The following is a 27,629-nucleotide window of genomic DNA, read 5'->3' as shown; positions in this document are numbered from 1 at the left end:
CCCTAAACTTGTGCTATGCTCTCCAGTTACTCAGTGTATCCCTTCTCAAAATCGGGAGGAGGGGTGTGCAAGTTTGCCCAACTTGTAAATTATTTCAGTTTTGACTTTTTTTAGTTTTGACAATTTCAAAATTTTTCTTTTTTAATACTATTTCTTGCTGACTGATGGCTTTTGAAGCTGATTTGAAGTGGCGCCAATAAAATTTAAAATACAAAAAGCCCGATTCAAAGCTCTTCCAATTGATTCTCACCAAACCGAAACAAGATTAGGAGGGTAAAAGTTTTTGAGTGATAAAACAATGTAAGATTGGTGAGATAAGGGGGATTTAATGGTAGTTATGGTGGGATTCTTTTTTTTATTCCACAAAAACTAACCCCCACCCCAGAAAAGATGCAAGATTAGTGGTTATTTTAGGGGATAAAACGATGTAAGATAAGGGAGGTGTCGGGCGTAATGAGAAACAAGGGGGAACTGTTAGAATTTGCCCCAAATAATACCTTCCAAAAAGAATTTCGTTAAGAACACTATAGTGAAACTGTTTATTGTAACAAATCAGTTAAATAAAAACAATAACAACCTAAACGCTTAATCTCTCATAATTTTATCCTTCAAATAGCCCCTTCTGTGGCATCATTCTTGCCCCCACCCCCAAAAATTAGCCCCTTAACCCCCATTCTCGCATCGATTTACTACCCATTACCAGACGAAAAAATGTTGTAAGCGGTTTGGGGTGAATTTGGTAAAGTTTCCCCGATTATCCGCTTAATCTTACATCTTTTTGTGTTAAAACTTCGACATGCGTACTTTGGTTAAAAAGCTCCATGAGAAAAACCACAAATCTGCTTCTCGAATTTGAAACAAAAAATAAGGTTGATAACTTATTTTAGTTGCTCGGGATTTAGTCCAAGATAAGCTCACTCTCTCGACCATGTACGCATGTATGTAGGTAGGTGTATCTCTATCTTTTTTTCTTATTTTTTCTGATTGTCTTTCGCTCAGATTATTTGTATGCATTTTTACTAAAACATAGGTTTTTTTAGCGGACTGCAGATTTTATGCACAGAAGAGGTGCTATCCACTAAGGGATTCCCAGTTTAGAAATTCGAGAACGATCGCTGTTGCCCAAACGCAAATCAGGGAGCAGCTGTTTTCTTTAAAATGAGGTCCAGGAAGAGTTGTTGAAAAGCGTGGTATCACTGAGTGCAGTATATCTAGAGCTGAAAAAAAACGGGAGTTCTCAGTGGGCGCTGAGGCGGTTCTTTTCGGCAGTTTTAACAGTCGAGAATATGTCGTCACAGGCAAAGTGAGTATCACGTTGTTGTAATAAACGTGACGCGTCGTTGTCATTTATTTCTGTGCTCTCAATTGAATTTAGGGATAATCCACTAGATATGGTTTGCTGTAAACGGTTTTATCCCCTTTAACTAATTTTCTGTCATTTGTGTGAGTTTTTCTTTTTGTCAATTTCAGTTTGACCAATCTTCAAAAATTACGATGCAGAGGTATAACCCAAAATATCCGCCTTAAAAAAATTGGCTCGAAAATTAGTTACATACAATGAACGAAATTAGGTGACATCCTTTGTATCTTACTTTTCGCAAAAGGGGTTCCACCAATTTTGCAAAATAAAAGAACATTCGGTGCGACAATTAGGTAACAAGTCTTGTAGCACGTTTCCTTCAATTTAGGTATCTATTCTTTGCGCGCATTTTGAGCATGCAAAAAGAACTTTAATAAAGATTTAATTGAAGCCTTCAAAGTATTAAAGTGCTTTAAATACATGCAACCACAAAAACTGATTTTTTTCCGAAAAATCCCTCGCACATCAGAAACTTTGTATATCAATGTGGGATTGGCCAATTTTAATAAGTAGTAAAAAGTAGAAATAATAAGTAGAAATAAGTAGTAATAAAGTACTATAAGTATTAATAAAGTAGTAATAAAGTACTACTAGTAGTAATAAGTTAGGCCTAATTAAATCAGTAGTAATTAAGTTGGGCTTAATTGTGGAATATATGCGAAATCGAGCTACATTGCTTGCGAAAAATCGATAAATAAATGAAGCGGATGCGTGATACAACTCGCGCGAAAAATAGGTTATTAAATTTGTACTTGTATTTCGCGGCTAAAATTAGGACAATTTTGCGAACACGGGATACGATATTCCCTTCCATTTTGCCGGTTTCTGCTAAAGTAGCTATTTTCTGCAATATTGTTCCACTTTCAATGAATTAACATAGTAAAAACGAACACGAGATACAGGCATCGGGTATATCTGCCCGTGACGATTTGGGTATACCTCTGCATCGTAATGAAGGTCTGTGTTCTCTTTATATAATATCTTTTTCATCAGTTTCCAAGCACTGGTAAAGTTGATGAGCACTGTACAAGACTCTGCTGCATTTCCTTAATTTCGTTAGCTTTTTCCCTAAATATCTTCTGAGGGTTCTATTGCAGTGTTAAAAATTAATCAGCATGAAGTCCGATGTCTTTCTCTACTGTTTTAAAATTTTACAAAGAGTTCTGTTAATTTGATCTCATGGCTGTTGTTGTACCCATGGATTATTTAATGTGGGGATTCAGTTGAAATGGATATCATTCTGGGGACTGTATTGTTTGCGGTTGACCCATTCTTAACAACTATAGAGTTGTCAACATTCTTGGGAGACTACGAAGAATAATCAGAGCTGCGATGTGATTACTTTAGTTATTTACGGAATGAAAGTTGTAAGCGAATGTCTCAATACTATCTTTGTCTAACCGGAGATTACGAACAACTTGACGCACAAATATCCACCAGTACCAAATAGATGCATCAAAAAAACCTTTACTGTCTACTCGGAATAGTTGAACAACCAGTTACCACAAGAACCTGTCAAAGGGCTACCAAAAACAATTCCTAACAAATTCCAGAACCTACCAATACCTAATAAAAAGAAATATCAATACGTACGAAATGGCAAAACTAAAAACGCCAAACAAAATGTAGTACTAAAAACATATGAGTAACAACTCCAGACTAATAATGCTACAATCATCCAGTACCTTCAAAGAACAAAAAACCGGCATCAAAAGCCGGATACCAGGACGCGTATCTATAAGTTCCTACAAAAAACCTGTTGCAGAGGACAATTGGGAGATTAAAACTGACAGAGACAGAAGTACTAGAAAGAACGCGGGGATTGGGATAACGACCAACCGGAGGTGGGTCTTCGTGGAGGGTAAAACCCTAGAAGAACCGGAAAGAAATAAACCAGTAGAATATCAAAAAGTGATGTTGCTATTTTATCTTTGTCTTTTTGTCTTTGTGTTTTCTGTTGTTAGCTCACGATAGTCAGATTGTTTTGGTACAGGTCCAATTGCTGACCTTGAGATATTCTGAAACCTTGGAAAGCAATGATTCAGCCAATTGGGAAATATTGTTTTTGAAAACTGTTATTGGGGTTGTTGGAAAACTTCAGGGTGTGATTTCGAAGCTGTTGAGTTGTGGGCCAAAAGATCTTTTGACTTTGGAAGGGTCAGTTTTTCACTAATATAATTCCCTTTTTTGTTATGCTTGATTTGTTGCTGCGATTTTGGGAAATTGGCAAATTCGATCCAATTTGGATTATGATTGTTTTTCTCCAGCAATTGCTGGACTTTTCTTTAACGAAATGTCAAAGCATTCTTGACTACTTTGTGTGAAGTAGCTTACTCCGTTTCAACCTCCCATCGTGGACTTTTGAGTTCTTTCAACAGCCCGTGTTGAGGAAATGCGACAAAGTCGACACAAAAAGCGTCTTTTTAGTCGATTTCGTCGGTTTTATGATAAGGAACTGTGGATTATTGACATTTTTGGCGGTATTATCGGTATTTGATGTAAGAAGTGTCGATTATCGTTGTTTTTCTCGTTATCGTAAGTCTCAATTTGATTTAAATACAGATAAAGTACAAGAAAACTAAGTGGGAGGTGGTGAAGTAGAGCTGAAGGTAGTAAGTAAACTTGGGGTTGTTGGTTCAAATCCTCACAACCCAGATTGAGGTCCAGACCGAAATGGCCTCTGATCATACTATCCCAGACAAAAGCGACCACTTATCGGACCGATCCACGGTGAATTGTCTTCTGATTAGACTATCGTACGGTCGAAGCTCCTTGTGCGCTTAAAGTGCACTCGAAAACTTCATCTGGTCAGAATATTGTGCGATCGAAAGTCAATCCCTGATCAGATATGTGTGCGCTCGAATCCGCCTCTGATCAGACTGAAATGCAATAGAAATTGTCTCTGATCAGACTGAAGTGCGCTCAAAATTGCCTATGACCAGACTAAATTACTCTCGAAATCGCCACTGATCAGGCTAAAGTGCCCTTTTATTAGAATAATATGCGTTCAAAATAGTCTAATCAGAGAATAATTTTGAACACGAACAAATCTGTCAATATCGCAATAATATATTTTTTTTCATGATAACTGATGATTTCGATCACATATTCAACTGAAGAAAAGCCAATTCTAAAAGTATTGCTATTGAAAGAAAAAGTACCGAAAAAAAAATTTGAGTATGCCATTAATTCGTGAATTTAACTGAATAGATGAACTTAGACAGCTTTGCATAAAAACTACAATAATTCCAATTCTTGTAATGAGGGGACCGGCAGTTTCAATCAGCTGGACTTTTGGTTCTGATCAACCCCATCACACTCTCAATGGGGTTCTGATCAGAATGTTGCTGTATTGTTCACTCTTAGCAGAGACAACATCCGTCAGTAGAAAAAAAAAACAAAAAAAATCGCTTAAAATGGCCTCTGATCTGACTAGTGTGTGCTTGAATCTTCCTCTGATCGAACATGTTCCAGCTCATTGTCCTGTCATAAGTGCCTTCGAGCCATTTTTAGACCATGTAATTCGAGCGCACCGAGATTATGTGTGCGCTCTAAGATGTTCTTATCATAGCTCAATTTGGTCTCGCCACCTTTTCCAGGATTTTTAGTACGGCTAAAACCAACGAACCGACGAAATCCGATCAAACGACGAAAAAAGTAGGGTTGTGATCGGTTTTAATGTAGTGAAACCGCCCGTGTCAAATTTTTACACCAGTAAAGATGTAAAATTATGGGGTAATCGGGAGAATTTTTAGCCAATTCTCCTCAAAACTGTTGCATCATTTTAGTGGGTGGGGGTGGGGGGGTAACTCGATGCAAGAGTGGGGGAATGGGGGGTAAAACGACGCAAGAGTAGCCGGTAATGGGGGGTAAAACGACGCAAGAGTAGGGTTAAGGGGGTAAAACAACTCAGTAGTAAGGGGTAATGGGGACAAAACGATGCAAGATTAGGGGTATGGGGTCCATTAACACCTCACTTTTGCCGTTTTGCGCACCATTACCCCCTTCTCTTGCACTCTTTTACCCCCTTGGCAGCCCAACTCTTACATCGTTCTACTTCCTCAGTCGCAGAGCAATGGCCTTGAACCCACAACATCTGTCCCCTGAGCCATTCGCCTTAGCCCTCAGGCCACCGATGCCTGCCCAATACTAGCCATCCCATGTGTAAGAATTAAACATTTTACCTTCTCACTCTTTCACCATTTTACCCCTCCAAATTAACCTCTATTCTTATATATTTTTTTGGGGGGGGGGGGGTGCGCAATTTTTGGGGGTTTAGTCTAAAAAAATGCCCCATTACTTACCATAACCGCCTTACATCCTGATTACCCCTTATCTTAAATCTAAAAATGCCCCTTACTCAACATCACCCTTTATCTTACGTGGTTTTGCCTCCCTAAAATAATCGCCTAATCTTATATATTTTTGAGGGGTAAATTAGCCCTTACTCCTTATTTCTTCACTTTTCTTCTATCCTTTTACCCCCTTAAGATACCCCCTAATCCTACATCTTTATTGATTGTAATTTTGCGGGGTAAAATATATCAATTCCCCAGTGCTCCCCATTACCCTATTATTTTATATCGTTTTACTCCCCAAATTTAAGCCCTAATCTTACATCTTTTCTAATCTTACATCGTTTTACTCACCAATTTTTTAGCCCTAATCTTAGTAACCTTTTTTAACAGATCTCTTCAAATTTTTTGTACTGAGATTGACAATAGATGTGGTTACTATCACAATGTGACATATTTCAAACTGGTTTTCAAATTGGTGTTGGAAGTGGACCATTGAAAAAAATATTGCAGGGCTTTAATATGTTCTAATTGAGCATAGTTGCAATTGTTTTAGTCCATCAATGAGCAGACTATGTTTTTTCAATGATTTCAACACAATGTTTCTGTTACAAATTTCAACACAAACTGTTACAAAATTTTTCATATTCACGCTTAAGATACTTTTGTTGTCTTAACGCTTATTGTCAGCAGTTGCGGATGGTCCCAGTGTCGAATTTTCACCGCGAAAAGATGTAGGGTTAGGGGTAAATTTTAGCCAATTCCCTTCAAAACTCTTACATCATTTTGGGGGTTAATGGTGGGTAATTCGAAGCAAGAGTGGAGGGTAATGAAGTGTAGTTTTGGGGGGTAAAATAGTGCAAGAGTAGGGGGTAATTATCCCGCTTAGAGGCCTAATCTTAAATTATTTTATCCACCCACATTGGAATACTGACAGTCTTGAACCGCAACCTCTGCACCCACCGCCGGTCCCCCTCAGCCTCTAAACCATCAATGCTTGCCCAATTCTTGACGGTCTATTCGATCCATCTGTAAGAATCTATTCGCCATTACCCCATTACAACTTTTTTATCTTACGTCGTTTTACTCCCCCCTCCTTTAATTACCCCCACCCCACCTAATCTTACATCTTTTGGATGGCATTTTTTTTGGGGATGGAGGTTTAGAATCTAAAAACCCAATGCCCTACTCCCCATTACCCCCATAACCCCCCTTTTATCATCCATTATTTTGGGGGGTCTCAAAATTCCCCCATTACTCCCCACTACTCCCCAATAACGCCTAATCTTACATCGTTTTACCCCCTAAAATTACCACACAAATCTTACATCTTGGGGGTGTTTTTTTGGGAGGTAGAATCTAAAAGTTCCCCCAAACCCCCCATTACCTTCGCATAGACAATTACCCCCTACTCTTACATCCGTTTAGAGTAATCAGGGGATAATTTTGACAAAGGCGACGAAAACCGACGATTTCTTATGATTGAATCCGACAAAATTCTCAACACGAGAGATCAAGTTCGAGACTAATTTTGGTTTCGATCTCTATTGCACTCCTAGCTTCGCTGTCTCTCTTAGCGTTGAATGCAGAGAATGCGGTGAAAAAAATAATTCACCACTAAGAAACGCAAATCTTCCAAAAATTCACTGCTAAAAATCACTGAAAACTTTGGATATATTCTGTTCCCACCAGTGTTTTTTATGCCACTCATTTATAAATTACGTGTTGTTATATAGCATGTAACTATGTAAAAATAATGCACCTCCGCTTGGGGGTCTTAAAGCAAATATTCCCACGAAGCGGCTGGGGGTGTCGAAACAAAATAGATCCAAAACTAGTTTCCGGCAATTTTTCGTAAGATTCGCGGTTTTTAGTGGTGATATTTTTATTTTCACCGCTTCCCATTGGCAGTGGTGAACTTTTTTCACCGCAGAAGCAGTGAAAATAAAAAATTAACAGCAAATCTTACAAAATTTCAACGCAATTGCCTTTCATAACGTTTATTGAATCTGATTTAAATTCACAAGAAAAATCGCTAAAGTAAGTCACGATGGAGCAGTGGAATAAGAAGTTATTCACATGCAGGAGGAGAGATGTTCGAAACTGTGCATGGCAGTTGCTTTGTATGACTTCGGGTGAATGCGGTGAAAATAAAAAAATACCGCTAAAATCCTCAAATTTAACAAAATTCATCGCAAAAAGATGCGGGAGCTTTGCGGTAAAAATTATTTTATTCACCTCATTTCTCACATTTTTTTCGACAAAACCTCGACCCGGGTTTTTCATTGCTTGCTTACATGTCATTTTATATCCCAAACAACTAAGGCTGTCTTCATCTTGAATAAATTTGCCGAGATCCGAGTTGGAGTTGATGAAATAGCAATTTGTGTCCCCTTTCAGCCTGGTCCAGCCATACACATCCTTGGAGTCCATGCCCACCACATCGTACTGTGAACATACCCTATCATCCAGACCAGTGGGCGAAGGCGAAGGTGGTCCCTGGATCTCAAAGCGACCGTAAACGATTTCAGCCTTTTCTGTAGCTTCCACATCTGGATGTACATCACAGGATTCTCCGAAAGTTCTATCTATAATAAAACTATCTATTTTCGATCTGCTCTGTAACCTCCCCCCACCCAAACCCCCCCCCCCCCGCACGCCCCCGGGTTAACCCAGGATGAGGTCCATGACCCAAGACACGTATTGGCCAGACCGATTTGGGTCGCGGATAGGGGGTCCGGTGCGACACAACTCAATTTTTGGGAAAAGTTTGAATTGTGCCCTCCGTCTGGCCCTATTTTGGCGCTGTTTTGGTCTATTTGCTCTGCTGGCCAATACTCACATTTTGGTATCGTTGGTCTAGCCAACGCACATTTCAGTCTGTTTGAGACCATCTTGGAAACGGTATCATCTCATTTTGATTTATGGTTCCAAGAAATGAAACAAGTTATATACTTTATTGATTGGTTCTGCGCATTTAAGTGAGTCGGGCCAATGATCTGGCTCATGGTCTGTTCTGTCCGGTCAAAAGTCTGGACGGCCGTCTTGCGATGCAATGGTCTGGCCTATGGTCTGGGCAAGCTCCAGTCAGTCTCGCCAATGGTCCGGACAAACTCTGTTCAGCCTGGCTAGTGGTGGCCACAGTCTGTTTGGCTTTACCAAAGTGGTTCAAAGTCTGATCGGCCTGGCCAATACGTATTTTTATTGGGCACATTTGGAATCCAAAACTAATTTTTCAACACGTTCAGCATATTATTTAAACAATATGAGCACACTCGGCGCGTTTCTTGCGGAATTTTTGAGGGGTAAAACCTAACAATTCCCCCTTTACTCTAATTACCACCATTAACTCCGTTATCTTACATCCTATTGCCACACTAAAAAGACCTCTTTAATAAAACATTTTCCATGGTAAATTTGGGTGGTAAAATCAACAATTCCCCTCCCACTTACCCCCAATAGCCCCCTAATCATACGTCGTTACACCCCCTAGACAATTACCCCCCTACCCTTTCGTCGCCCGGGTTGAAGTTTGTTTGATTTCCTACAAGGAACCATAGATGATTTCATACTGTCCATACTTGATTTCTTAGTACGATCATTCTTTGAAACCAAAGCAGTCATATATGATCCCGGAATGGAATCCAAGTTTTTTTATATGACACCATATTTTATATATAAAGTCAAAGAAATCGTACATGATCCCTTCGTGGAACGTATAATATCAATCTGAAAAAACTGTATAATCCGTGTACGAATTCAAAAAAATCAAATATGGTCCTAGCACGGAATCGAAGAAGTTATATATGATCCGCGTACGCAACCTCAAGGAAGCCCCGATGGCATTAGGCCGCAAGGATGGAATCAATGTGTTTTTTGAATAAAAACAGATATGAACCTAATATGAAAATTAGGTAATCACATATGATCCTAGTATGAAGTCAAAGAAATCATATATGATCCGACTAGAAAACCTAGTTGAAGACTAGGGCTTTCCGAAGGTCAACTATGAAGTCCTATAAAAGCAACATGACATCTGCTAGCGCATAAACGAGAAAAAAACACAATCGGTTCTTCAAATCAACTATCTATAAAGAAATTTTGGATCTTTCTGTTTCGCCCCCCCCCCCGTGTTTTTCCCCCATTTACATATTATACGTTGTTATATAGCACGTTACAATGTAAAAAATAGCATGTTCGCTTGGGGGTCATAAAAAATTTATGCTCAATAAGCTGGGGGGGGGGGGGGGGCGAAACACAATAGATCCAAAATTTTAGTCTTTTGATTACAAACTGCATACTTTTTTCACAGAATTTATGGCTTGTGCCTGAACCTCAGCCATTCAATTAACCTGTAAAACCTGATTGAGCTGAAAACGTCGGACATCTTGAGAATAATGAAAAATTTAAAAAGTTTAAAATTTTAATTCTTTGGAAAACTGCAAAGAAATACCCCAATAGGTTTTTCAAATTATTTCAACCATTCATATCTTCCAAGGAAGCACACAAAATTAAATCAAATTTAAAGACCAGAACAAATAAACCTGATTACCATTCCAAGAAACAAAAATTGAGAACTGTTTCCGCGAATGGCACTAAAATAATTTTAAAGACCCGTTACAAATTTGACGCGGTTCTGAGAACATGAATGTTATGTCCAAAACAAAGCTCAGTCATTTTCAAATATATTAAGCATTGGTACCAGGTTATATAGTTCCAGACATTTTAAAGTAAAAAATTTTGTGCTTAAAAAATTTTTAATGAACAACGATAACTTCATCAGTTCCTTCAGCTATGTAGAGCGAATGCACTGGCATATAGGATTCAACGGGGGAAGCATAGGAACTGAAAGTTTTTTACCTTTCGATCACCGCAATTTCTGGGTTGTCTTCAGCAGAAAATTGTCGTACCTTTTCACCAATTTTACTTTCATTTTCAAATGCCCCAGCAAATTATTCTTCTTCGTTAGAAATACAGTACAATCTTTTAACATTAAAACAATTTGTGATACTGTAGCTAATATTCTTTTATGTTCTCTTTCGGTAGTTTTCTTAGCGTCTGAGCAGTAATAGATCTGATTAATTTCTTTAGTGGAATAGAGGAAACTTATCATTTGCTCCAGATCTAGGCAGATGTTCTTTATGACTGAGTGCTAAATGTTTTCAATTATTATAAGTGAAATTCGACTTCTGGCAGTTTTTTTGTTTTGTTGCCCTTCATTCTCATTTATTAGGGTCTTCAGGTGTCAGAATGAGTTATACCTGATTCTTGAAATTTGGAAAGTTTTGTCTATATTTTGGTTTTTATAGTCATTTGGCTTTTGGATAAACTGTGTTGTCTCTAAATGGACTTATCGGTTTTTCTGATTGCCCAGGAAGTATAATTGGAACTTCTTAATTTGTCCATTTTAGAGCAAATGCTTTTACTCGTCGTTTCAAAAGCAACAGATTTCGAAAAAAACTTGCCCGTCAGTATTGTTTTTTCGACTTTTATTCTGACCGTTTTCGCTTTCTTATTGATTGCCTTGATAGTCAACCTCTTTAATTAATATTCCTTGAGTCAATAATGAGGCATAGCTGAATTTAGATTTCGCATTTAATTGCTGGCTAATCGCTAATCGTAGAATTGCAGTTGACGCCATTGAAAATTGTAAAAATTGGAGGACTTTTTAGTTTTGTGCAAATTTTGTTGGTCACTTATGTTTTTTTCTGGTTTCGTATGGATGTTTAAGATTGGAGTCATCAATTACTTTGATTTCTGACCAGACCAACTGGTTTTCTGAAAAACTTTAATTGAATCTTCATTTGTGTGCATTTGACAACGAAATGTTTTCTAATTTGTTTCAATGAAAAAAACAGAAATTGCTCCTCAAATTTCTTGTCAATTCGTAAATTAATCTCATTAAAAAGAGGTTTTTACTGCTTCTTACTCAAACCAATGAGCTTTGCGGCTTTGTTTCTTCAACTATTAGTATTCGGTCTATTAGTACTACAAATCGATCAAACCTTCTTATAGTTGGTAATATAACAGATTTGTAGGATTATCAAATACCTCGACTAGACCATATGGTGTTGTAATCCACGCCCAATTGAGGCTCACAAGAACTGTCCCTCCGAAAACGCAGCACACCATCAGGGTAAAAACCAAGAGACGACCCACCCACTTCAGGGCAAATGAGCAGGGAATTGTTATGCTAAAAGTAAAAGTCGATAAGAATAGGTCACTTAGACGTTTAATTTCATTTCAGCTTCAAGATTGAAAATAAGTATTAGGAATATACACACAACTTATCAAGGAAAGCTCCAATGAGTCCTGAGAACAAGAGGATGTATATAAAAGCTGTATTTTTGATAGTTTTGGTAGTTTTTATAAAGATAGTTTTGATATAGTTTCTTGAGATAGTTTCTTTATTAAGATACCAAGTCGAGGGGACGACGCTAAACTTTACTAAAAATGTGAGAAGCCTAGTTAATGATTTTGTAACAACTGCGCGGTTCTTAGGTGAATTATGGTTTTCAGGCAACGGCTGAATACGGTGAAAGTACACTGCTAAAACCTCAAATCTTACGACTCACACGAATCGAACGGCAAGCCAAAATCAGTATTGAGCACTGAACGCCAGCAGTACTGAACACCAACAAAATCCAAAATTTTTGGGTTGACAAAAACGTATAAGAGTAGTATAAAAAATGACTAGAACCTCAACGGGCGGGACGGAAATTTTTGGAAGCCTGATTTTCTCATATTTTTTTGTCCCTCATATGGGGGTGGACAAACACTTTGAAAATTTTTTTGAAAAATGGGGTGAAAAAAATTTTTGTTGACTTCTTCTCTTTAATCAATGTGAAATGTTGTGAAACATGTTTTGTGAGTGAAAAAAGTTGTCGGCAACACTTTTTTCAAAAATTGTAATTTTGGTCCCATAGGGGACAATAACATTTTGAAAAATGGGGTCGAAAAACTTTTTGTCCATTTTTGCTCTAAATCAACGTGAAACGTTGTGAAACATGTTTTGTGAGTGAAAAAGTTGTCGGAAACACTTTTTTCAAAAAATGAAATTTCATGCCCTTAAGGCGACCAGAACTTGTAAAATATTTTGAAAAATGCGGTCAAAAAAAACTTTGTCCTTTTTGATCTAAATCAATGTGAAATATTAAGAAAAATGTTTTGTGAGTTAAAAAAAGTTGTGGGAAACACTTCTTTCAAAAATTGAAGTTTGGGTTTCATAGAGGGAAAAGAACTTGTAAAATTTTTAGGAAAATGGGGTCCAAAAATTTCAATGCTATTTCACTTTTAATTATCGCACCTACACCAACCACACCCAAACACAACCCCCGAACTATCAGAGATCTCTAATTGTTTGTAAAGTCCCAGCAATATTTCTAAGTAAAACATTTCGACAGCAGTACATATATGCATACAGAAGAAATCTAAATATACGTAAAAAGTTTGAGCAGGAGATAGTTTTGATCTACCGACCACTGGGTTATGGGCCCAGCGCGCTTCCCCTGCGCCACACATACATACATACATACATACATACATACATACATACATACATACATACATACATACATACATACATACATACATACATACATACATACATACATACATACATACATACATACATACATACATACATACATACATACATACATACATACATACATACATAAATACATACATATATACATACATACATACATACATACAGACATACATACATACATACATACATACATACATACATACAGACATAAATACTTACATACATACATGCATTCATACACACATAAACACATACATAGATACATACACACATACATACATACATAGATACATACACACATGCATGCATACATACATACATACATACATACATACATACAGACATACATAAATACATACATACATACATGCACACATTGATTAAAAAGCCAGAGTTGTACAGGAAAAGAAGTTTTCAACTAAGTATGTACACAATTATGGTCATAATCACTTATGTCCATAAATGCATACATAAATTGCTGAAAACAACAGTAAAACAACTAACCTGTTAGTAGATGTATAAAATATTTAATGATATATTAAGTGGAGAGTCAACGGATCACGCCCAAACATGTTCAGGCAAACAAAACTTATCGAAATAATTTGACCAATCGTAGTGCTGAATTTATTATTCGAGTTAACAACCGATCAGAATTGAAAGATTTATAAACAAAAACTCTAAACGCTCACGTTCAATAAACAGTAAATAATGAAAACAATAGGAACCAAAGACATCACGCTCAATCATGAAAAAGTTTTATCACTGAGAGGTAACACCAATCATACACACATATCTTATCGACAGTTATATTTCGTAGCTGATTGTTCTTGATTATATCCAAAAGTCGATGGAGAAATAGCACTTAAATTTAGACCCTATGGTGGTTTCATTGGAATTGATAATTCAAGACTAGATCCTTTACTGAAACGAAGCAAAGTGCTACGACTTCATGCTGCATTGCATGACGCCGCTGGATTTATAAATGATTGCAGAAACAAAGGCCCTGGATATGTTTACGATTTCCGTTACTCACCAAGAAGCATTTGTCTTTTTGGCCACTTGACGGGAATATTGTTCAATCTATCAGTGAAAATTTTTCACTCACTTTTGTTTCGTGAATTGGAATGCTAGAAAATTTTGGCAGCAAAACCACAAATTTTATTGTCGTCGATCTCGAAGGTTTCAAACTCAAGTCACTTGGATTCATTATAAAAGAACTCAGTTTGTGTTCGAGTTACAACGATTCAATTTTTACCAAACCCCCGCTTAAATTCGCTGATTTACCTGTACACGATAGACAAACTGTTATTTGGCTGACCAACAACATACAAGGTCTTGATTGGGAGGAAGTGATATATCTGACTGTGATTTGAAAACAATCTGTCTGAGTTTTAGTTTCCGTTTCACCAGGAAAATTTTTTTTGCCAAAGGCATTGAAGAGTGTGAGCTTCTCAGTAAGCTTTTACAGAAAACTGTTTATAATTTGAAGGATCTAAATTGTCCCCGATTCTCAGAGATAATATCACAAGAACAAGTACACTCCTGTTATCTTCATTCAAACTTTTGTTCAACAAACGATCAATTAACACATCCCTGCGCGGAACGTAAAGCAAGAATATTTTCACAGTGGACACAAAGTGATGCACAGAGAAGACACGGCAACTTTAACAACCTATCTGTCAGACAACTTGAAGATATTCACTTGCTTGACTCCACTTGACGATCAGCCGGTTGTAAAATTCAACAAAGTTCAGGATCCCTCTCCACCAAAACAGAATAATTTTTCAAGTGATCAACAGAACCGAGCGAACTATCTCATTAATAAGCCAAACACAGCACAACAACCTCGTTACAACTCGCTTTATAGCGCAGCAGCAAAACGTGATTTTGCAACCATTACTCTTTCTTCCGACAAGCTAGACAGCTTTAGGGCTTTCCTGCCCGTGATAGATAATTTCTATCACTTCCAACTGTATGTAAAAAATAAACAGAGAGCTCGAGAACATCGGAATCAGTTCAATTACGGCTATGAACAAAACAAACCAGAAGCCTATGCAGTCCTCCAAAGAGCAGCGAATCCCACGTTGGAAGCAATGGGCGGACGAAAAATTTCCTCAATTTAGATTGATAATAACACCACCAGAACGTGAACTATCACTTAATTAGATGCCGAATGAGTTGCGGTTATATGGCTTGGAGCAACCCAAAATTGAAAAAAATTTCAGTCAGCCATCGTTTGAGGAAAATGACTCATCAACCGTTTGTTATAAACTAGAGATGAAAAGTCACATTAAAGGTTTCAATTTGTTTGAGTTCTGGTACATGAAACAGTTGCCCAGTGCGTAATTTAAAAATTTAACATCTTAAAGCATTCTTGTTTCAATTCACTTTTCAATTAAATATTTTTCTCCAATGAATCAAAGAGACGAGGTTGACGGTGGTATCAGTAGTTTAGTCTTTGATGAAAACAACAAGGAGAGACCCCCATGGCGTTGTTGTTCAAATTCAACAGTGCCAAGGTCCGAAGTGATATTTTTTGTTCAAGTGAGTATCATTGTCTTAATGATCATTCTTTGCTTCTCTATGCTCTTTCTATTATCACAAACCTGTGAAAACTAATCAATTTGGATTGCTCTCTTATCGAATTTAGTAGGTTACATTTTATCTAATCCCAAACTATGAACAAAGTTATTCTTACACATGACAGGGTATTCATGTCAATTGTTGGACCAAGTGGTTGTGGTAAAACAGAACTCTTGTTTCTAATGCTAAAAGCTGCGACATTTTATCAACGTTTTGAGAAAATTTAAGATTTTTACAAAGAGTTCTAACAATTTTTCAAAGATATGCAACGAGTTATACCAGTGATTGAGTTTTTAAAATACTCAGGCTTTGATATAACAAAAAACTTATCGCACTGTCTGCTTATCTATAACGATTCATATGAAGAAATCTTCAACGACAAAGAATTTGTAAAAATAGCCACATCAGGACGTCATCGCAAACTACATGTCATATACGTCATGCATAATTTGTTCCATCAAAGATGTTCCAGAACCATTGATCTGAATACAACACACATAATATTATTCAAGTCGCTTCGTGACATTCAACAAATTCTTGGAAAACAGTTGAATTGTCTGCAACTGATAAAAGAAGCAAACAAACTAGCAACTGCGGAGCCTTTTGGACATTTGATGATTGATCTCGACCCAAAATTCAGCCAGGGTTTACGTTTTTCATCTCAACTAATTGGACCGGCTCCTTATATTTTTTACATTTCGTCCCCTGAAGCAGTCATTACAACAATTACAAATGAAAAACAAAAATTTGCTTTTGCTCAAGCAATGGGCAAATAAGAGGAATGAGAACTCAGCTCAAATAGAAATCTTACATCAGGGCGATTTCAATTGGTTTTTGAGTAACTGTGTGATGAACGTAATCTCTGGAGTTGTACCAATCAATAAAGTTGAACTAAAAAAATTCGAGAAACCACTACGTAAACTTGCAGACAGGCGAGTACAAAAAAGTGAAAGAATTAAAATTTTTCGATCAGATTCTGCAATCCGTCTATTTAAACTCATTGCGCTACCTTGTATTGCTTTTCTGGAGCAAAATGCACACTGAAGGGTTTGTGCTAATTCCTCGCCAAATATATGCGAATGAAACTCCTCAAATTACTCAACTTCTCAACAAAAAAATTGTCCGAGAGAAAGCAAAACAAAAATAACCTTTGCAAAGAAGCAAGTCTCCAACAGCACCTTCTACTACGCAACAAGACACGCAACAGCAGACAGATAATATTTTGGAGAATGTCAAAGATGAGTTGAATAAGACTAGAGATGACAAAATTGATACAAGAGCTTCAACTGAAATCAGGGAGCGAGTTTTGAGAGATATTAAGCACCTTGACAGAAAAATTTTTGAAAAAGCGAGCATAATATTGGAAAAAATAGAAGAGTCAGAATCTGTATCGATGGATCAGACATCAAGACTAATGGTTAATAAGTCAAGCACGGAAATTCTTGTCGCAGATTTTCTTTACGATCTACAACAAACCACATCTAAGCTTTCACTTGAACATTACGAAGTCCTGACCTTTCTAGATATCCATTCACAACTAACTCGTAATACATACACAAAAAAATTTCTTGCCTTATCACTAAACGAAAAGTTACAGTTGTTTGAGGATGAACCAGAAAACGAAGAATCAGGAGTCTGGAGAACATAAGAATCAAAAGCATCTGGCGACGATGAACGAAGCTTTGAAGATGCAAAAGACGAAATCCAACCGTCTGGCTCGTGGGCAAATTACTTCCTCTCACGTTAAACAATTGAACAAATTATACACAAAAGGTAGTGCAGATTTTGGTAGCATTGCTAATTTGAAGAAAGCCAGCGGTTTACTAAGATACAAAGTTGTTCAATACCTTCAGTCAAAAGCCCCATACACAAAATACAAACAATTCAGAAAAAAATTTTCCGAGACTTAAAGCTGTTGCATAGAGAATAAACAAAATCTGGTCTGTCGATGTGGCGTATATGGACAAAGTCGCCCAGCACAACAATGGAGTCAAATATTTACTGGTGGCTGTTGATGTTTTATCGCGATACCTTAGAGTGCAACCAATGAAAGCTTTATATGAAAAAGATGCTGTCGAAGCGTTCAAAAAATGATCAAGCAGAAAAACCAGACAGGGTTTGGACAGACAAGGGATCTGAGTTTGAATGTGAATTCAAAAAATTTTGTGAAAAGAAGGAGATTCATTTATAAACAACCGAAAACAAAACCAAGTCGGCATTTGCTGAGAGAGAGTTTAATCTCTCAAAAAACATCATTCACAAACACTTGGAGGAAAAGTGGACTTGGACTTATATAAAGGAATTGCCCCAGTTTGTAAATACAATAAACAGTCGTGTTAGTCGTGTTACCCAACTTGCACTTAATAAAATTTTCAAAAAACCCTGAACTTTTTCTAATGTCCATAGCAATTAGAACAAAAAAGGACAAGCCAAAATACGAAGAAGGAGACCTGGTTCGGATTGCAAAGCCAGACGGAATATTTAGGCAAGGTTATAAACGAAATTACACAGACGAAGTCTTCACACTATTCAAGGTCCCTCAATCCACCAACATACAACCTTATAGACGCAAACAACGCTATAAATGAAGGTAAATTTTATGAACCAGAATTAGTCCAAGTGAACGTCCTTCCTGTCGAAAATTAAACATGAGTATTCATAAAGAATTTACAATTGATTTGATATCGAATGCATCAATGGGAATTTTTACCAATAATACTATGGCCAAGTTTCGAAATCAACTCGCCCAACCATTACAGTTAGATGGAGATTGGCAAGTTGTCCTTGCTACAATATCTTTTCCATCAAACATCAACAATGTAAACTCAGCCGAAATAGTTGCGTATGTCATTTCTGGCGCTGAATTTGATGCTTTACATAATCGCACTGTACAACTTCGAAGAATTTGCAAAGGTATATACAACAGTTCAGAAGAGCTTCTGGAAAAATCTTTTAAATCGCTCAATTGAAGAACTTTGACTACGATTTTGACAACGCAAAAGTTAGTTTTGAAATTTTTGCCTTATTTGAGAATATGAAGATGAAGAAGTCCCCAGTATTCTCGGTTTCAAAGGAACAAAAATATTTCGAAACCTCGTTTCATTCATATTGGTTACAAGTCGGAAAATGCGGGCAACTCTTTGAACAGACAAGTTGGAGATTTTCCAGTTGATATCACTTGAGGATCACAGTTAATTTTTGTATACGTTGATATAATTGAACATCAAAACGTTGGTGATATGAGAGCTCCGGTAAGAAAAATCATTGAGTCTGAAAGACGTTTGAGAAACGGTAGCACAAACACAGTGACACCCATGCACCACAAGTCCTACACAAGCCAATATTATCAAAAAATATTCAAAACATTTAGGTAGAAATAAGAAACGAAACGGGAAAACTAATTCTTTTTACTGGCACCGGAGGAAACATAGTCAGTTTGAAATTTCAAAAAGTTTTTTGAAATGGAGACATACTACAGCATTCAAGCATATTAATCAATGCCGCATTTTTTCGGACATTACAGACAAAGAGGCAGCGGTTTTGGAGCCCTTGCTGCAGGTATTGGAAAAGTTGCTCTGCCTTTAGCACAAAAATTCCTTTGGCCCGCAGCAAAAAAGATTGGTCGTGATTTATTGGTTCAGGGAGCACCGGAGTTAGTAGAAGTTGCAATCAACAGAAAGTCAGCAAAAAAGCACTGAAAAGTAGAGTAGCTCGCAATTAAATAGGTGGATCTCTTCAATCACGTATTGCATCAGGTCGTAAAATAATTACACGAAAAAGACGACAATTCACGAGATCAAACCAAAAACGACAAGTCTCAACAAGAAGAACAATTTCTCGAAAACCCCGTCCGAAAAAAAGTGAAAAATGCGAACTAATATTGTAATACCATCTGAAGCCACTCACAGTTCTTTAGATTTATTTGGAAAACCACCTTAGTTGGTAACATTTGATCAATCATTCGAGCAAAAAACAGGACCGCTTTATTCGCCTTCAGGATCATCATTGGAATTTGACGTTGTTGGTGATCGCAACAATTTTATTGACTTGCAAAAAATTTACCTGGAGATCAAGTGTTGAATACTTCAAACAGATGGAACGGATTTGCGCTGCACACATGGTGACGCAAATGCAAGTGATCTTCCATATTTTGCTAATAATATCCTTCATTCGCTTTTCTCCGACTGTACTGTTTCTGCAAATGGTATCAAAATTTCAACAGCTAATGGACATTATACACACAAAAGTTTCTTAGAAACTGAATTCTCTCACGGTACAGACGAAAAGAAAAACTGGCTAAAATGTCAGGGTTAGGAGTATGAAGAAAACCCGGCACCATTCCAGCAGAAATATCAGATATAAGAAAAAAACAGTGCAACAATCCGCACGCATAACGGTATATGGAAAGTTGGCGATTGATTTCTTTTCATGTGAGAAAAATTTGATTAGCGGAGTTACATTACGCATTTCTATGAGAAGATCTCAACATGACTTTGTCGTCATCAACGAGGACCCAGCGAAACACCTCAAGGTTAAAAAGGATGAGGCTAATTTTTTTTTATCAGGAAGAGGATGGTGTCAGATAATGTTGTAGGTGCAATTGAGAAGACATTATTGAAAACTCCGGCAATTTACCGATACAATGAATTAAGTACCAAAACATTCTTGGCTACAAAAGGCCAACAAAGCTGGAAACATGAGGATATTTTAACTAAAGAGACAATCACAAGAGTCATTGTTGCATTATGCGTTGGTACATTATTCATCAGTACCAACACCGCTAATCCATTCCGTTATCAAAAATTTGGTTTAAGAGAAATAACCATTTCTCGAAATGGTTTTGCGACAACTGGAGCTCCAATGTCAACAACTGATAACAAGAGGTTGTATTTCAATTCAATGAGTGCATTAGCTTTTGTAGAAAATGGCCACGGAATATCTCTGAGTGAGTTCGCAAACCATTATATAATGGTATTTGATCTGACCAGCACTCAAGAGGCAACTCATGACTTTATTCATCGAGAGCTCACAAATTCATCATCGTCTGCCGAACTCAAGTTCGTTGCAGCGTTAGCTCATAACGTTGAAATTTTATTGGAGAAAAATCATCTACTATCTATATTGACTCAGCAAGAAACACATCTGAAAACGCTCTCCCAATTAACGGTTACTAATGGACGAAGATCAAATTTCACTTCAAATCGAAAAGTGCAAGCACTTGAAATTTAGGTTTCACGGTGTTTACGTTGCCGATAATTACCTCCTGAATTTCCCCGTAATTATTTTTCTAATTGTTAACACATCACGCTCCAACTCCAATGAACCCACTGGGTAGTGCTAGCTAAACGATATGCATATCCCGTGTTATGTTTGCAGATCCCTTGGCATTACCAATAACTAATTACAAACATATTTTCTCCCGGCTACAAATGTGCGGAAACATAGAAATGATGATGGACATTATGGAACACAGGCGAGACACTCAATCTCTATTGCAGTGTTCAGACTCACAACTCTGCGGTTTATTTTGCATACATATTGCTCATTGTTTCTATAGTGAAAAGTTTCCTTTTGTAAGCGATGTAAATGAGCTGTAACTACTAGATTTTTTTAATAACATATGGAGTGAAAGTTAATTAAGTTTTCAAAACCATCACACTTTACACATTTGAGTTTTTACAAAACTGAAATTTAAGAAAATAATTTGAAGTGTCCCGGACAAAGCTCCCTTGCCCGCTCAGTAAAATATCCATAATTTGGCAAATAGAAGCGGAATGTTCGCGAACTAATTACTGACAAAACCGTCTCATAGTCACATCAGGAACTGTAGAATGTCTGCTTGATGTAGAGGTAGCAATTGCTGTTGTTGCGATCACGCTCTCGCTGCATGGTGTAGGAAGTTTTTTCCTTGTTTTGTTGATTGAAGGATGATTTGACTTCGACAGCTACTCCACACCAACATGTAGTCGAGAAATAATGGAACCTCTTCGAATAAAATTTTTCTGAGCAGGCAAAATAAGTAATTTGAAACAAGTCAACAGACAAGGTATTGCCTTTCGGAACATACAAAGAATAGAACAGAATATGATCTTGCTTGCCTATTTTGTATACAACTTGATAATGATTACAACCAGAAGTGAAACTTTCCACAGATGCCAAAGATGAATGATAACCTTAGGCATAATTCTCTACAGCAGAATTTTCCAGTTTCGGTTCGTTTTCACAAATAGTATTTTTGAATCGTTTTTGAAACTTCTTAAAGTATTCAGGACTATTCTCATACATAGTTTCAACAATTATAATTGTTATTAAAGCCAGTGAACTAACTAACTAATGAATCACAAATGATAATAAGCAATAATGAAGCATCAATTTAGCTGCAATCTTCGTTGACTGTGATTGTAGTTGCTTTGATTTCTCAGTTGGGTCAGGTTTTAGAAGATAGTCAATCAATCCAACAGGTGTATCAATCATTTGATTGATCTTTTCAATATTACAACATATCAAATTAAACTCCCCCGCCAACGGAGTAATTTTTTGATTGAACTCCCAATCAACTAGCTCGCTCTCACGTTTGAATAATTTAAGTGATAGGTAAGTGCCGGTAGAATTGGAGATTTTCACGGCAATCCTCACAAGTCGTTTTTCGCTCACCGAAAAACCTAAATGGAAGTCGCTATTTTCAGCGTCTTTAGATAAAACAGCTCACATGATAACGAAATAATTGATCTAAAATATTTGCGCAGAATTACATGACTACAGAAAACAAAACTGCTTGTAAACAAATTACCCTATCTGACGCCTACATGTCTGGACAGTGCTACACCTCAACAAACATAGTAAAGCGGCACCAGCGTTCTTTTGATGTTTACATAGAACAAGAGAAGCTGTAACTGGTTAAGTACTTGTTCAACATAACAGTTTAAATCTGCCTTTCCTGGACGGAGTTTAATTGCATGCAAACAAATTGCGCAGCCTGACGCCTACATGTCTGGGCAGTGCTAAATTTGTTCAAAAATGTTAAGCGGTGCCAGCGTTCTTTTAATGTTTACATAAAACAAGAGAAGCTGTACTGGTTAAATACATGCTCACCATAACGGTTTAATTCTGGCTTGCTTACGCAGAGTTTACTTGCTTGTAAACAAATTGAGCAGCTTGACGCCTACATGTATGGACAGTGGTACATTGAACAGACAAAAGTTGAGCAGCTTCAGCTTTTCTTTAATTTGTAAACAAAACAGGGGAAGCTGTAACTGGTTCAAAATTTACTGGTCTTAACAGTTTGATTTCGTCTTTCGTGAAGATGGAAGTTCCGAAAAATACTTTTAAATTATGAAAATTTAAAAAAGTTCATCCTGCGGCCAAACTCATTCAATGTCACATCTGTCCAAGGCAGTTCGGCACCTTCCATTCTTTGATGCAACATCGCCGCGCTAAGCATTATAAGACAGATTTCAAAAAACACTATCATAAGTACCAACCAACGCAAATAAAGTCAACAGCAAGCTGTTTTTCCTCAACAATGGATAAGCTGGTTCGGCTTATGGAAACTGTTTTTTACATATCAAAAGAAAATTCAGCTAGCTCATAGAAAACCTCACAATAAGAGATGACATAAATCTACTTTTAGACATGATTCAAAGACTATGCATTCCAAACAAATAAGCAAATAATTCTATTCATAACTCTTATCATTCCGTCATTTTTCATTTCCTACTTATCGATTTTGTAACTGACATTCAACTCTATCTGATTTGAAAAAAATTTTCACCGTTATAATTGAATAACTTGTCCAGTTCGCTTTTTCGCTGCTAAGATATTATTTCGAAAACTGATATTCAGTTTCCAGTTGCAAAGCACATACTGCTGAAAAGGTTTTTTTTAAAAATTATGGTCGCTGATTATTTAGAAATAAAAAAACCAACGATTCTCAAACTCGAACACTGGTTCGTACGTGCCACAATTACAAGAATGCAGCATTGGTGAAAGAAATGTTCGATGAAAACACGGGTTTATGGCGCAGTGATAACAGCTTTATTATCCCTGCAAATTATATCAAACCAATCGTCGATTATAGAAAACAGCACGATATTTTTCAGCTGGCAAAAACGCCCGAGAATATTTCAACAGTTATTGATTCTCCTTATTCTCCGCGTTGCTATGTTTGCATCACGCCTATTAAAACAAAAATGGGAGAGGATCTAAAGAAATTATTGAAGAGAACCAGAAAGCTTTTCGAAGATTATGACCAAGATTGTATCGAAATTTTGGAAAACCAGCTCGGACAGCTCGCAGAAGAGGAGCAGATATCAGAATTGTGGGCCTTTGATACGTCATCTCAACTGGATAATGATTTGCGCAGAATTACATGACTACAGAAAACAAAACTGCTTGTAAACAAATTACCCTATCTGACGCCTACATGTCTGGACAGTGCTACACCTCAACAAACATAGTAAAGCGGCACCAGCGTTTTTTTGATGTTTACATAGAACAAGAGAAGCTGTAACTGGTTAAGTACTTGTTCAACATAACAGTTTAAATCTGCCTTTCCTGGACGGAGTTTAATTGCATGCAAACAAATTTCGCAGCCTGGCGCCTACATGTCTGGGCAGTGCTAAATTTGCTCAAAAATGTTAAGCGGTGACAGCGTTCTTTTAATGTTTACATAAAACAAGAGAAGCTGTACTGGTTAAATACATGCTCACCATAACGGTTTAATTCTGGCTTGCTTATGCAGAGTTTACTTGCTTGTAAACAAATTGAGCAGCTTGACGCCTACATGTATGGACAGTGGTACATTGAACAGACAAAAGTTGAGCAGCTTCAGCTTTTCTTTAATTTGTAAACAAAACAGGGGAAGCTGTAACTGGTTCAAAATTTACTGGTCTTAACAGTTTGATTTCGTCTTTCGTGAAGATGGAAGTTCCGAAAAATACTTTTAAATTATGAAAATTTAAAAAAGTTCATCCTGCGGCCAAACTCATTCAATGTCACATCTGTCCAAGGCAGTTCGGCACCTTCCATTCTTTGATGCAACATCGCCGCGCTAAGCATTATAAGACAGATTTCAAAAAACACTATCATAAGTACCAACCAACGCAAATAAAGTCAACAGCAAGCTGTTTTTCCTCAACAATGGATAAGCTGGTTCGGCTTATGGAAACTGTTTTTTACATATCAAAAGAAAATTCAGCTAGCTCATAGAAAACCTCACAATAAGAGATGACGTAATTCTACTTTTAGACATGATTCAAAGACTATGCATTCCAAACAAATAAGCAAATAATTCTATTCATAACTCTTATCATTCCGTCATTTTTCATTTCCTACTTATCGATTTTGTAACTGACATTCAACTCTATCTGATTTGAAAAAAATTTTCACCGTTATAATTGAATAACTTGTCCAGTTCGCTTTTTCGCTGCTAAGATATTATTTCGAAAACTGATATTCAGTTTCCAGTTGCAAAGCACATACTGCTGAAAAGGTTTTTTTTAAAAATTATGGTCGCTGATTATTTAGAAATAAAAAAACCAACGATTCTCAAACTCGAACACTGGTTCGTACGTGCCACAATTACAAGAATGCAGCATTGGTGAAAGAAATGTTCGATGAAAACACGGGTTTATGGCGCAGTGATAACAGCTTTATTATCCCTGCAAATTATATCAAACCAATCGTCGATTATACAAAAGAGCACGATATTTTTCAGCTGGCAAAAACGCCCGAGAATATTTCAACAGTTATTGATTCTCCTTATTCTCCGCGTTGCTATGTTTGCATCAAGCTTATTAAAACAAAAATGGGAGAGGATCTAAAGAAATTATTGAAGAGAACCAGAAAGCTTTTCGAAGATTATGACCAAGATTGTATCGAAATTTTGGAAAACCAGCTCGGACAGCTCGCAGAAGAGGAGCAGATATCAGAATTCTGGGCCTTTGATCCGTCATCTCAACTGGATAATGATTCAGCAAGATCCCCTGAAAAACAGCTTCCCTTGCTCTCGAACAATTTTTCAGATGAAGATGAGACGCCACCTCTAAGTCATTGTTGCGCTCCATCGAAGAAGGTCATCAAACTCTCTCGCCTTTAAAACACTTTGTTACTGTCTGTAAGTTCTCATAGTTTTATATTTGTATCGCTTCAAAATTTATATCTTTTATGCAATTTTTTATTGATCAAATTCGATCAAGGATTTTGCCAGCTCCATGTTGATGATAGCAAACAAATTCCTGTCTATATACATTTTTCTGGCAAAGATAAAATGTTTACAGTGAAAACATGATTGGATTTAAAATAGAAATTCCATTTTTTCTGCCCACTAATAATTTTGTAATAGGGGTCTAATTTTTTTTAAAAACAAAGATAACCAGAACTGAAAAAGTATGTCGATTAAACCAGCTTTAAATTTTGTTGCTATAACACCTGCCTAATACACAGAGAAGACAAATGCGAACATTAGAGCCGTTGCAATATAGACATAAGAGTTGAGGAAAAAATTTTGGATGATGTGTTCAGAGTAATTTTATCAATTGTAAAAAAATCAAAAACGTTCTCTGATTGGATGATTCAACAAAGAACAACAGTAAATCCCGGAAAACAATTTTTCTCATTTGCCATTTTGCTTTTTACTGACTACAGTGAATTTTGTTTACACATTTATCAAACGGTGCTTTACTAAACGTTGGTTAAAATTTTGGTTTTTAGTAATAAAACAAAATCCAAAAACGGTTTACAAACTTGCTGATTCTTTTATTTTGCAGTCAAATTTAACAGTCAATTAGGAGGCATTAATGAAGACTAAAAAGTGTACTGTTTGCAACAAGGAGCTTTCTAGCAAGCGTAGTCTCAGACGCCACAAACAAACAGTTCTTAAACAGTACATCAAAAACAATAGCTTTGTATGCCATGAATGTGGCTATGAAGGAAGCAGCGTTATTGAACTTGAGAACCATATGAGAGAAAATCATCTCTCGTTCAGACCCCGCTGTTGTCTTTATTGCAACAAATTTTTGTGTATGACTCATCCTACATTGAGCTCATGAATACAGTTCATGGTTTATCAGTATGGACCGCGGGCGGAAAAGTTGACGAATCAGGGGAAATTGTTTCTACTGAGAAAGCTTTCGACGGTTTTATTAAAATATAGAATATTTCGGTAGACAACAATGATCTTGATTTGTTGAGTTTTATGCGCGGTATGCAAAACCAAATCTAAAATGCTATTCGATTTAACACCCAATTGCAACCACAAAAAGCTCAATTCTGTGCAACAATAGAGCTTACAAAACCAGTGGACGATGAATTTCCAAAAAAAAATTCGGCTGATCATTTAACAATCTTTGCAAATTCAAAAACTGAACGGGTAGATTTTCCTAGATTAAGTAACGAATCTTTTTCTGAAATGACCGAACAAATGATTCTACCATTGAACAACTTTTCATCACATGGTAGCGATTGGTCAATTAACCAAATCAAAAATGTTGAATTGAGGCTTGCGAAAACCAAACCAATCCAATCATCCTCTAAGTAAACCCTCCTGTCAATTTTCAAAACTATCCAGAAGAGGAACTTTTCAGCACTGAGACAAAACGGATCTCATCACAATACAGAATCACTACAACAGGGTATAACAAGTTGCCCGGGAAACAACTACGAAGGATTAAAAAACTTAGTACGGTCTTTGCCAAATATTTAAGCAAACAGACAAACACAAATATTTGCAGTAGTGTTGACTAATGATGTCTATTTGTGTTTATTTATTGTCTAACAATCAAGCTTCTACTTTAGTCATTTTTTGCGAGGTAGGGTATGGGATGCAAGATTAAACTTGTGT

The 27,629-nt window shown here is 36.8% G+C and overlaps 1 protein-coding gene across 1 annotated transcript in view; it reads right to left on the bottom strand.

Moving 5' to 3' along the window:
* Nucleotides 1-27,629, bottom strand: part of LOC142346217 (uncharacterized) — a 68,268-nt gene that overhangs the window by 4,930 nt on the left and 35,709 nt on the right. Inside the window, exon 15 of the mRNA XM_075398731.1 lies at nt 7,953-8,243. Coding sequence (XP_075254846.1) covers nt 7,953-8,243 — 291 coding nt within the window. The remainder of the gene's footprint in view (nt 1-7,952; nt 8,244-27,629) is intronic.

This window comes from Convolutriloba macropyga, chromosome 9 (genome assembly GCF_964194025.1).
Source record: "Convolutriloba macropyga chromosome 9, txConMacr16.3, whole genome shotgun sequence".
NCBI classification, from domain to species: Eukaryota; Metazoa; Xenacoelomorpha; order Acoela; family Convolutidae; genus Convolutriloba; species Convolutriloba macropyga.
The sequence above is the reverse complement of the archived record's forward strand: the minus strand, read 5'-3'. Positions and strand labels throughout refer to the sequence as shown.